At 42.2% G+C, this 12,714-nt stretch overlaps 1 protein-coding gene across 1 annotated transcript in view; it reads right to left on the reverse strand.

The window, feature by feature from the left end:
• Window positions 1-2,539: 2,539 nt before the first annotated feature.
• Window positions 2,540-12,714, reverse strand: part of FAM20C (family with sequence similarity 20, member C) — a gene marked incomplete at its 5' end in the record, with an annotated part of 55,577 nt that continues 45,402 nt past the window's right edge. The window contains 5 exons of the mRNA XM_009709510.1: window positions 2,540-2,865; window positions 3,679-3,738; window positions 3,833-3,914; window positions 4,485-4,594; window positions 5,198-5,378. Of these exons, the coding sequence (XP_009707812.1) occupies window positions 2,613-2,865; window positions 3,679-3,738; window positions 3,833-3,914; window positions 4,485-4,594; window positions 5,198-5,378 (686 nt within the window). The remainder of the gene's footprint in view (window positions 2,866-3,678; window positions 3,739-3,832; window positions 3,915-4,484; window positions 4,595-5,197; window positions 5,379-12,714) is intronic.

Consider the following 12,714-nt stretch of genomic DNA (forward strand, 5'->3'; position numbering starts at 1 on the left):
CCGAAGTGCACGACCTCTGCACATCAAACCCACTGTGACCTCCCTACAAGAACCCCCAAGAACAAGCTGTCCCTGTGCAAAGGCACCCTCAAATCGTACCCACAGCTGAGATGATAGCTCGGAAAGCTGTCATTGCCTGTAGAAGGATGGATTTCACCCTGGGAGAGCAACACCCTTTACCTAAAGGCTCTCAAAAACCCATAAGGTTTTCAGGAGAAGAAATTCAGGCCAGCTGCTAGGTCTGTCTTGGAGCAATGCAGATGCACCCCAAAAGCGGAGGTTTGCCCCTCCGTGGGCTGTACAGAGCTATCCTGAAGGCTGTGTTAGCTCTGAGAATTTATACCCATGACAGCACCAGGCAGCCCTCTGCAGAGACCTTCAGCTTGAACCACCCTGCCAGGAGCTCCTGACCTACCATGCAGCTTCTAAAGAACAAAGACCTTCACTCTATCTGTTCCTCTTTGAGCTAAGAGGCTGCCAAGTGCTGCTTTCCAAAAGAAAACCAGACCCAGAGCCCCGGCTGAGCTGACCTCAGAAGCAGAAAGCAGGGCTGCCCTGGGAAGGTGATTTTACAGCCCGTTTGCTGTCCTGGCACAATCTCAGAGTGGGAAAAAGCTGCACCTGCAGGAAAACCACAGCCAGGCATTGAGGACAAAGCAAGGATAGTATCACCCATTTCACCTTTTTACAACCCCATGGGGGTTTTTTTGGCTAACAGGGAGAGATAGCTGCAGTGCAAATGCTGTGTTACAGAGAACATTCTTGCTATCGCAGGTGGGTCTTGGAAAGTGAAAAAAAAGCCATGAGGTAACACAGAAATTTTCCAAGTTCATGGACAGTTGTATAATCTGAGATGTTCTGTTGTCTTTGTATGCCATGTATGCGAGAATCATGGGAATTTGAAATGGGCAGTAAAATAGTAAAAGACATATTTCTTTAGTGATAATATATCAACCTAAGAAGCTCTTTCTCTCATTCATAATTTTAATATGCTGAAATGCCTACATTTTACTCTATCTGAGTACAAGCTTTTAAAGTGTATGTTTATAAATCCCTGAGAAGAAAGACACAACATGAAACAATTGACAGCTTTGAATTATACTTGTGATGAATATTGTCATAATAAATTCCCTCCTCACCCAAAAGAGTGACGAGGGATTCCTTCTGTACCACACCATGTTTTCAGAAGTCAAAACCAGCCACTTGTTCAATTTATAGCTTGCTTTTGGGCTGAAAGTCTCCATGTATATTACATGAACTCCGCTGAACATGATTGAAAACTATTTGGTTAAGAATACCATGTTTCTAGACAATTTAGGCTGAGATTTTTTGAGTTGTGCAAGGGCTTTTGCTACCCAAGTCAGAGGCACTGATGCACCTAAATCTCTGGGCAGTGTGTCAAGCCATAATCTTTTAGAGGCGTTGCTCTATGGCTTGTTTCTACAGCTATAATTACAAGATGAAGGGACGCTAAAATGATTGTCAAAATAATACTTTCGTATGAAAGGTTGGCCATTTTCAACACCGTGGTCCTTATCGGAGTTGTAATGTATATTAATCACCAATTCCCTACTTTAGCTCAATTTGCTGTTGCTACGAAAGGGGATGACAATTTAAACAACTACTTCTGGAATACTTGGCTAGTGTGCACAGCTTTGCTCTGAACAAGATTTCCAGTGAAAAATGAATCCATTTAGACACGATGGCTATACATTTTGCCATATCTTTATTGCACTTTTACCACGTTGCAAACAATTCCACAAAAATGCTGCAAAAGTAAGCCTAGAGCTGCTGAAAGCAGCTTTTTACCCATATATGTATATATTTACACAAAACTATCAAAAGCAAAGTTGAAAAGTAGCAGCTCAGCTATGATAGTCTAGAAAGATAAGAGCTGCCACCTCATTATGGACAAATAGTACAACTTGTCATTTTACATCACTTTGTAAAACCAACATTCAAGTATTCCTGTCAATGCACAATTAGTGAATTTCCCTTCTGGTAACCACTGTATCTATTATTATTATTATAATAATTATTATTTTTTGCATTTAAAAGTTCATAATGCCTTAACCCTTTAAATGCTGAGTAGCTGGGGGAAAAAAGCATTCAATTTAAATAAGATACAGTGGATTAGAGCACTTAAAGGGTTAACACAAAATACTAAGTGGACCGTCACCACAAATAAAGTGTGAGTCACAAAACTATGCCGTCCCTCTTAGTTAAATTTGGTAGGTAGGTCTGGGGTTTCATAGATATGCCATATATAAATAGAAAATATTAAGTAAAGGCCTCCTTTCTATACAAAAAGGACAGGAGGTGTTTTGCTATCAGACTGTTGTCTGTCAATGATCTGAGTATTTTCTGAATCTTTTCATAATCTCTCTTTAGGAACTAATGAAAAGCATCACATTAGACTTATTTTTCTTAATGAACTAATCCTTTGCAGAGTCTACACTTTACCTACTTTGGGAACAATTATATCTCATTTCTGAATTCACTGAATTCACAAAGTGGCATACACAGTCTTTTGCAAGACTTTTTTTTTTTTTTTTCTTTTCCTCTTTGAATCTTCTTTACTTGGCTGGTAAAAACGTAATCTTGCGATTTCACTACCTCTCGGTCGTAACAGTGTTAACATCAGTGTTAAAGTCATTTTCAACCACATTGTCATAACCATCCTTTTCTATACAGTCACTAACAGCCTTGAGGACAATCCGCAGCCGCCTGTCCATTGCCTCCAAGTGAGGCTGGTAGAGAACGGGAGCTATTTTATCTTTTAGTAACGATTCCTTCATCAAGAGACTGAGTTTGTATTCCTCCTTGGCTAACAACTGTAATCGCAGATAGGTAGACTTCCTTATTCTACGAGAAAAAGGAGAAGAAAAATTGCAAATCAGACTTTTCAACACTATTGATCTTGACAGGGCTAAAGTCTTATAGTCAGCTTAGCAATAATAGTGTAAAAACCTTACTATGTGATCTGAAATGATGAGAACTAGGGACTGTCACAGTCCTAACAAGCAGCTGGCATTGTCACCTGGCCAGTGATCTTTGGAAGCCCTTAGAGGCGGAGAGGTTTTGGAGCACAGCTCTACGGTGCAGACAGCCTTCATCTTCCTCAGCTGGGTGAGGCACCAACTGGGTCTGCTGCAGCATTCACAGGGTTGTGTCTATCTTGGCAATGACACACGTGGCATTGAGCTGGGGCATGGGTGATGGCAGCGGAGGCTCCTGCTATCTCACCCTGCCCTGCAGGGATGCCCAGGGCTTCTGCAGACACAGAGTTCACCCTGTGTCCCAGTTTTGCAAAGCTGAAACTCTAAATGTCACCTGTCCTCTCTGAAAACCCTGGCCATGGGCACTGAGTAAAGCCGCTGTGCAGCACTTGAACAAGCTGGGCTAAGTTTTGCCACTCGACTTCCAGGGGATGCGTATTTTGTTTTAATAAAGCCTTTCTCACAACAGCTCACAGCCATGCTCCTGCAAGGTCCTGATCTCAACGAAGCACTTAATGTGTTAGTGCCAACGCTCAGGGCTAGCTTGGGTCAGGCTCCCTGGGCAGGATCATAACATCTCCTCCTCTCCATGGTATGCCATAAAAGATTTACTTGAACATTTCAGTTCTCTTAGTGCGAACTGTATAAAACAGGAAACAACTCTGGAGATGAAACGTACCTGCAGCACTGGTTTAAAGGCACCAATATGGAAAGTTCATCGTGGGAATATTTTCCAAATCTATTTAAAGATAAGAGCAAGAACATGACAAAGGCTGTTTTAAAGACTAACTTTTTTCTTTTCTTTCCCCAGAAAGATTATTGAAGGTATTTACCCTCTTCCATTATCTAAGTGGATAATAAATGTTTCATTTCCAAACTTCTCAAAGGTTTCGTAGTGATGTCGATCCATGTTACCTATGGAATAAAAAGTGTTAACCACTGAGTAGGCTTGGAATAGGTCACTATTACCTGCTTGTTAATAATTATTTTATTTTGATCAGGTTATATAAACAGAAAAAAACTTCCTGATACGTACCACAGTTGCCTTTGTGACAAAGCAACACCTCTTTCCCCCTGCCCCTGACAGGTTATAGAGCAAGCAGCAGTGAATACTACTGCAGGTTGAAAGCAATGTGCCAACAATGAACAGTCCCTGCACGTGCACCCAGGAGCCATACATTAGAATGGTAAAGCACTCACTAAAGCAAACTGTGAAGCCCTTAATTGTTGTGAAGGAGACTAGCCTGACCTGCATTCATCATCACTCTGCATTTCTGAACATCTTTGTTTCTCTAATCTGCACTGATGGGAATACATAACCATGTAAATCTGCATTTTCTCATAACCATCTAGAATGGCACATACAGTAAATGCAGCTTCAACCATGCTTTAGCAAACTGCTGAGCTATGCAGAGCAGTGTAGAAAGAAAAGGTTCTTATTCTAATTAAATGTTGTATTTAATTTTTGAAAGAGATGAAACATACCCATTAGGAAATCAAAAATTGTCATATCCATTATATCCAGAATTCTGGTCCCACTGTCATACGGGGGTGTTTGTTTAACCTCTTCACAATAATCTGGATCAACTTCCCATCTGGAAAAGCCAATATTTTGATATTTTATGTGATATACAAAGCTTACTGAGTACTAAAAAAAAAAAGTTATTTTGCAAAGATCTAGTTGTATCACATTTGATTGAGGGCAGGGCCAGTTAGAGGCAGCAAATTCTTCACGCTGTTTCCAGTAATGCAGGCAAACAATAAAGATTGTGACTGATGAAAAGGGAAGAAGATCACAAGATTGAAAACTATCTGGCTAATAGCTTCACGATTTAGGAGACCAGCTGCACCATCAGTCATATGATGAAAACATCTGAAACTTGTTTAGGGCTGCTGATAGCAGTGAATCTTTCTCCCTCTGATAGGACTTAGACAGGTCCCAGTGCATCCTGTCAAAGCTACTGGAGGTATCTGTCCCTTGAGGAAATTATGCTATTGAAGGTCCTTTCAGGTTCAGGACCATAAGCTGGAGCTCCTTGCAAGTGTAAGTACTCTGTCCCTTCCCAGGAGCTGGACCCGCTGAAGAAATAAAGATGCTCTCCTAATGCTTTAGATCAGGCAAGGGCAGGAACTGCAGCACTGTTTTATTTTCCTATTGCCTTTTGCAGCTGGCGAACCCTTTGCTCGCCACTACTCACTCTGCTTTCTTGCGCTTGTGGTAGGAACGTCTCCAAGGGTTTCTCCAGGTTTTCCTTTTAGCTAAAGACAAATCAGGTAGGAAAGCAGCCAGAGACCCTTCGATCTGATCTGGTTTTCCACACAGGGCGTGCTCAGTTGAGCAGTAGTAGGAGCATTCCCCGTAGAAGCAGATGTTGTTGGCTGGCAAATAAAGGGAAAGAAAAGAAAGAGTTTTAAAACCTACCCTTAAATTAGTGTTCAAGAACCCATAAAAACACTGATGTACGTGAAGGAACATGAGCAGAAATAAATCTCAGACCCAAAACCCCATTACTGCACATAGTTTTCTTCTACTGAAACCACTAGAAAGACATTCATTTCAGTGGCTGGGATCACGCCCTATGCTGAGCTCTCTGTGACTATTTCCAGTCTATTTATATTCCAAAACCACAATTTTTTTTTTAATCTTTTCCCTTCTCCTTTCATTTTCCCAGACTGACAGATCCTTTGGGATATATTTGTTATCCCAGGCTGGAACCCCAAATTCCACAGCCGAACAAATGGCATGTGCCCAAACTTAAGTCACCTTTCAAAATCTTGGCTCCTTTCTTTAAGAACAGAAAACAACATTTCATTCATTTACTTGCTGGTATGAGAAGAACTGGCAGTTTTAATAAGGAGAATTATTTACCATGAAGACTGATGTGGGGGTGTGTGTGGAAGGTGGAAATAGCACAGATATAACTCTGTCAGCACACATCCCAAACACAAATTTCTTCCCCCACACATTGCATTACTCCAATAACCAGAGGAAAAAAACCTGCAGCAAGTTTTGGACTGTGTGTTACCTTAAAACCTCTCCAAAGCTGCCACCCCATATTTCTGTACCAACAGGAACACCCACCTCTTTACAAGAACCCCCTTCCCACATAAACTCACTGAAGGTGGGAGAGAGCAGCTCATCCCCAAACCTCACCAATATTGGACTATGAACAAGAATAGGAGCACAGTGCTGATCTTGTTGGTGCGCCACAATTCTTTTGACGTTGCTTTATGCATAAAATGTCATTAGAGGAAGATTGTGCCCTTTCCTTATGGTAATGCATGAAGCTGAGAAGTCACATTGCTTCCTAATTCCCCACAAGGCCTCTAAATTCAAATATTGCTTCTGAGCTACTCTCCCTTTGGGCAGGAACAGTATAAACGAGACAGGAAGAGCTGGTGAATAGAGGGAGGTGATTTTCTGCCTGCCACAGGCGACCCTGTGGCTCGGACAGGTAAGCTGGTGGGTTTTCATTGCAGCGATGCCTTGCAGCATGCTGCCCTGCACATTGTTGTGACATTCGCCCTGTCCAGACCCAACCTATGGCCAGCAAAGTGCCCGGCAGAGATGGTACAGTGCTGGCGGGTGATGCAAGGGAGACAGTGAGTCAAGAGGACAGGGAGCAATACCGGCCCTGGTGCTACGGAGGTAACAGCAGGGAGGGAGAAACAGGGCAAGGAGCTGTGATTGGAGAAGGAGGAGAAGCAGAATGTGGAAGAGCAATAAGGTCTCGCAATGTTTTTGATCGCATTAATTAACCGTATTATCTGGGACCGACTGCTAACCATGGAGTTACACCAAATAATTGGACTATAAGGCTGATGTGTACTGCTTGACGGTTTGTCTCAGCTCTTCATTTGCAAGCCTCTATCGATGGCCAGCAGATTTGTCCATTAAGTTGTGATTACTTTACTCTGGACACAGCTTTTCCAAATCCCTCTGCTGTGACTGACTCGTAAGGACCACACATCCGTGCTCAGGAACAAGTCCAGCCTGAACTGTGTATTTACACTCACAGGGTTGGCTCATACCAGTTAAATATATCCTGACTCAGTCCAGAAATATTTACCCTGTGGTCAAAAGCCTTATTGACAATTACTGAACAAAAAGCACTTCAGGTAAGAGAAAATGAAGAACAGAAATTAAAAAAGGAAAGAAGGGAGTGCTCAGCAGGTTTATACCTTCAATTTTGTAATTTAAAGTGTTTTACCATGCAGAATATCCTTTCATAAAAACTATTTTCAAAGCTTTTTCTTACATATAAGGCATACGTAGTCCCTTAACATTTCAATTAAAGGAACAGTAGTTTGAGACTTCCCATGAGCTAAGGCATGCCCATGTCCTTGGCCAATAAGCCACTCAGCTTGGCTATTTCCTGCGAACTCCAGCACAAGTCTTGGCATTGCTCATCACATGGTATACCTATTAACTTCTAAACAGAAATGTCACTCATTTTTCCTTTTAATCAACTCAGTAATATAACTCTTATCACTGAGAGTGAAGTTTTGAAAACCTTTTTACAAATTGCATGGGAAAAGAGCAATTGCAGTTAGGGAAACTTGGGTTGGAAGGGACTCTGGAGACCTATGGTCCAAGCTACAGCTTCAGGCCAGCTTCTCCAGGTTAAAAAAATCTGAAATCCTCATCTTCTCCTTGTATACCAGATGCACCACCTCCAGGACCATCTCAGTGGCCCTCCTTCAGACTTATTTCATTAGTCTAAAATCAAGTGTAAAGTCAACATCCAGACAAACCCAACCTAACGCAAGCCCTGGGCACGGTGCCCTGCAGTCTATAACCTCTCACAAGTTTCCTTTTAAAAAATGCTATTGCAGCACGGACTTGGCATAGCTTTTGCAGGGCTAACACAGGTGCCTCAACTTTGCCTTTGATCATCCTGGCAAAACCAGGAGGGCTTCATGCTTCCCTGTGAACCTCTTCCATAATTCAGGATGAAAGTGAAGAGTTGTCCAAGCACCTGTGGGCAGCACCGCCAGCTGCAGATGGCCTGCGAACGGGAGGATCATACTGGGCCATTAGGAAGGTTGGGATATTCTCAGCCAATAAAAACTGGGGAAAAACATCTGTAATTTATATTTTAAAAGAAATTATTGCAGACAAAATATTTCAACGGGTTCCAGGCTGCCACAAGGGATAATTTACAAGAAATCACATACAGATGTTGCTTGCTGCAGGCTAGCACAGAAGACTTAGGAGATATAAAGAGATCCCTTATTTCCCAGGTGCCTGCTGCCTTGGTGGGAAGGTAGGAGTCTTCGCTGGGCTGCAGCGAGGGTTTATGTTTCCACTGATTTGAAGCTGCAGTGGGGCTTGTGCTTCAATTCAGCTGTGCCAGCATTACCCGCTTCTCTATGGAGGGAGGGAACCCGTGCAGATTTATCTTGATTGCCTGAGAAAATTTATCTTCCAGGGTTTCTATGACCTGATTTCTACCTGGCAACAGGAAGCCGATGCTCGGTTATCTGCCACCAAAACCGTTTTGTAAAGAGCAAAAGGCCCAGCAATGCCCCTCCCGTGCTATCGCAGCCTCTGCTGCTCACTATGTAAATCTGACCTTTCAAAAAGGAATTATACTAAACACAGCATTTTGCACAGTGGGAAGATAAATACTGTGTTTAATAGTTTGCTTCTGAATTTAACTTTGGGAACAATGAAACCCTGCTCCGTATTGTCAACGAAAGCAACTGGGACTAATCACTTGACAGTAATCACACATTCGTATCCAGACAAATCTCCAGGAAAGCTCGGGGGCTATGGCAGAGATGGCATTCGCTGCTGCAGTGACACAGCTAGCACGGGTGCTGCCTGCGCCATGCCGGGCTGTCCATCCCCGCTCCTGCTGGGCTCCTCCAGCTATTGATTCTCCCATCACCTGCAATGGGAGTCCTGTCCTCCGAGCGATGGCAGGATGTGTCCTGTCATTAAGACAGCAAACTTGTGGTAAAATCACAAGTGTATTTCTTGGTGACAAGTTACTTTCAATAGCAAAGCTGCTTCTGCCAGCTGTTATTCTCCCTGTGGGCTCAGACCTGTGGTACTTACTCTCCACAGCTCCTGTCCGATTTCTGGGGGTAGTGGAGGTGAAAGGATGCTGTATCTCAAGTTACTATTAAAGAAATTAACTGCTTTGATTGATACAGAATAGACATCCTGATATGTCTACCCTAGTTCTCATATACAGGCAGTGAAATGAAGCAGCCTGAATTATCTGGGGAAACATTCATTTTTAAGGTTTCCTAAAAATGTAGAAAAAAAAGAGGTACCCAATAGAGAAAAACACAGTTCTCATTTAAGACTTCAAGGTGCAGTAGCAAGCCTCTTTCATACCTAAGTAGGTGACCCACATTCTGCACAGTAGGCTGAGGGTGAAATTCCAGCTAGAGACACAAGCCCAGCACTTCACCAGCAATCCCATGCTAAGAGCAGCATTTGGCCTTCTGAAGGCAAAAATCAGAGGGAAAAGGGAGATGAGGTCTCCCTCATCAATTGGAGTGTGGTCCTTCTCCTCTCATTAAAAATGCCGAGCCCAAAAGTTCCTCTCTCATACAATATAGGGGTTTCTGTACAGATCCCTATCCCTAAGTACACCTGCAAAAGAAGTGACTGCCAGGAATTTGTGCTCCTGCAGTGTGGGTAAAAATGGAAACAGCAGCAGTGCTGGCAAACCAGAAAGGGAGGGATGTTTATACATGCTGCAATGTTCAAATGCTGGGAATCTACAACATGCAAACTCCTTCTTCATTAAAAACCAAAATTGCTTCCCCAAAGCACTAGAGAGGCAAGAGAATCCCAAGTGGTGTTGAAAATGTCTGATTTTCATTATCTGAGGATGAATAGATACAATTTGTAATGAAATCCATGCAAAAATCATGGTCTGGTGATCGAAACTCCAACTAATTACAACAATTAAGAACCAGAGTGTCTGTGTACTCATCTGCACATTTTCTGTGCATCATCCTGATAGCTGAACAATAATTCTTTGCAGGAAGAAAAGGAACAAGTGGAGATACCTTAGAGCAAATTGCTTGGCAAAGCAATTCTTTTATTGAGATTTGCATGACTGTTAACAGAAAACATTTAGCAAGCTTGTGCAATTGGAGTACTGCAAAGAATCCTGAATGTTTACTAGAGCAATGCACGAAAAGATCTTTCTTTTTACCTGCTCAAAATAATAGGTAATTCAGAATTGCTATTGTTTGCTGAGAGGGGAAAAAAAAAATCCATAATCCCTTGGAATTGGTTGATAGGAACAAAACCATAGAGCTTACTAGCTGTGTAACATTGATTTCTTTAAGCTGCTGCCTCAATTACTTCCAAAACGAAGGCTGACATCATTAATATGTCTCTTTTTTCCTAGCAAATTACCATTCATTTGTAAGAGTAGCAGGGCTACTGCAGTCTGCCCTACTGCAAAGGATGTAAAATTAATTTAAATAATTACTGACCTAATTCCATTTCTCATGTTTAGTCCAAACTGCCTGGAAGTGCACTTTTCTGCAATCTGCTTTCTCTCTGAATGCAGCCTAATGCATCGACTGACCTGTCTGCTCGCAGCCATTTCCACTTTCCAATGGAAGAAGGGATGCTGCTCTGCAGCGTGCTCTGAAGCTACAACTCCCTGCACCTTCCTGGCCCTGATCTCCATGCCTGATAGGACAAGTGAGATGGCCCAGGCGTGGAAATGCAGTGAGGTTTCTTCTAACACATCCCCGCCCTGGTCCAGGGAATAACATGGTGTATTGATGAGCATCGTCAATATTTACCCTTTGAGCGTTTCCACTGCAAACAGTGGTCTCCCAGACCGAGGAGAAGAGCTTTCTATAAAATCAATTACATTTAGTGCTCACTTAATTTTAAGAGATGTATATGGGTGCACGGAGAGGGATACATTGCCAGCAGACACCATGTGTCCCCATGATTGTTAACTGTCACTGAGCAACTGGGGATGGAGATGCAGAGACACAGCCACCTGAAAGGGAGTCTCAGAGGGGCCTTGATAGCTTAATGCAGGTGGACAGACTCAGTCTTGCAAGTATCTATAGATCACACCTCAATTTCTCAGCTTCATAACCAGTTCTCCCTCAAAACCAACTGACTTTGCTGCTCCTCATCTGCTAGAGAGGACAAGTCAGCCTCTTCCAGTCTTCCCCAGGCTCCCCATTCCCTCTCCATCCTCACCTCCCCAGGCTGCGGGGCTCATCCCACCACCCTCCTCTTTTCCCTTTTCTGCCCTCAATCTGCTGCTTGAGCTGTCTGCTAGGTTTGTGAATTTGTTTCTAAATGCTTCATTTAGGACCTTTATTACTTTTTCATTAAGCATTAATTAATGCCTGCCTTTTAAGGTCAGTATGAAATACAAGACAGAGGCTGGGCATATGTTAATGAGAATCCAACTAATTAAACTGGAGACTTGTGTGGAAGAACTCTGACAAGTAACCAACATTTTTTAAGCAAAGTATATTGATTTAGGAAATGTAAAATTGAAAGAAAAATTAATTGCTTAAGCATTTTATTCTCCAGAAAAGCCTGATTTATAGTTAATCAAATATTTTAATTGAATTTATCTGAGGCCTCTAAATAAATTTGAATAAAGGATTATGCTTGGATCATCCCTTGGATGTCTGGAATTTCATAATGACAAGATAAAGATCTTCATCCGAACCAGCAGCCTTAACTCTGCATTGCCGTGCTCTGGCTGCTGTAAGCTGCTCAGTACTTGAGTACAGTTTTGTAATTCTCAGAAATCACTCCAGTTCACCCCTAAGCTTTGATATATAACCTCGGAAGACTAAAACGCAAGCAAACCTACTAATCTGTGTCTTACTTGCTAAAATGGGAATAAAATGGCTTATATTTCAAATGAGCCAAAGTACCTTGTGCACATAAACAGTCACAACAATTTTTTGGTATCTTTTGCGTGTGACTGCCTACAAAAAATCAAGCAAAAAGAAAAATGTAGACAGAGAGAGACAGAGAGGGAGAGGGAGAGAAAGCGACTGGGGCACAAGAGCAAGCTGGAGCATGCAGAAATGTCTGCACATCAGGTTTGGTGAACACTGTCACCATGTATTGTCACCACTGTCACCACAACTGTACGTGTAAAACTGGAGTGCTCATAACACAGGGTAAGATGAAATCTTTTGTAATTATGTAATGAATTTTACAAGCGAAGTTACTGGAATAAATAACTGTCTGCTCAACTGTGTCCTGCAGAGCTGAATATAAATATGAAGCTAAAAACAACAGCCACAATAATGACTTTATCGGTGATCACAAAAGTGTGGTAAACATTTTAAGAGAGAAATCTCTGCAATGACAGGCCTCTGGTTTCTAGCTAACAGCAATAAATTATAGTTATGTCCGGAGAAACTGTAATTAAGTCTTTGGATCTTGACTTTAGGGATCTGGGATAAACAGCTTCTGGCCAATCACACACAGAGCAAGGGAAAGATCTCCAGAGATTTCTGCTCCAGATTGCCTGTTACACAAGTCACAGCCCAAGTTCAGCAAACCACATTTGCACGCAGCTGAAATAATATGAGTTAAGCTCACTGGAACATAGCTACATGCTTTAAATTGAACGTTTCTTTCTTACATAGTCTTTCTCTAAGAACATACTTAAGCATGTATTTTTGTGCCTTACCTCAGAGCCTTAATTTCTCCATCTCAGCATCCCAGATGCTAAACAGAGAT

The sequence above is a fragment of the Cariama cristata genome, unplaced genomic scaffold, assembly GCF_000690535.1.
Source record: "Cariama cristata isolate BGI_N322 unplaced genomic scaffold, ASM69053v1 scaffold18751, whole genome shotgun sequence".
Taxonomy (NCBI): domain Eukaryota; kingdom Metazoa; phylum Chordata; class Aves; order Cariamiformes; family Cariamidae; genus Cariama; species Cariama cristata.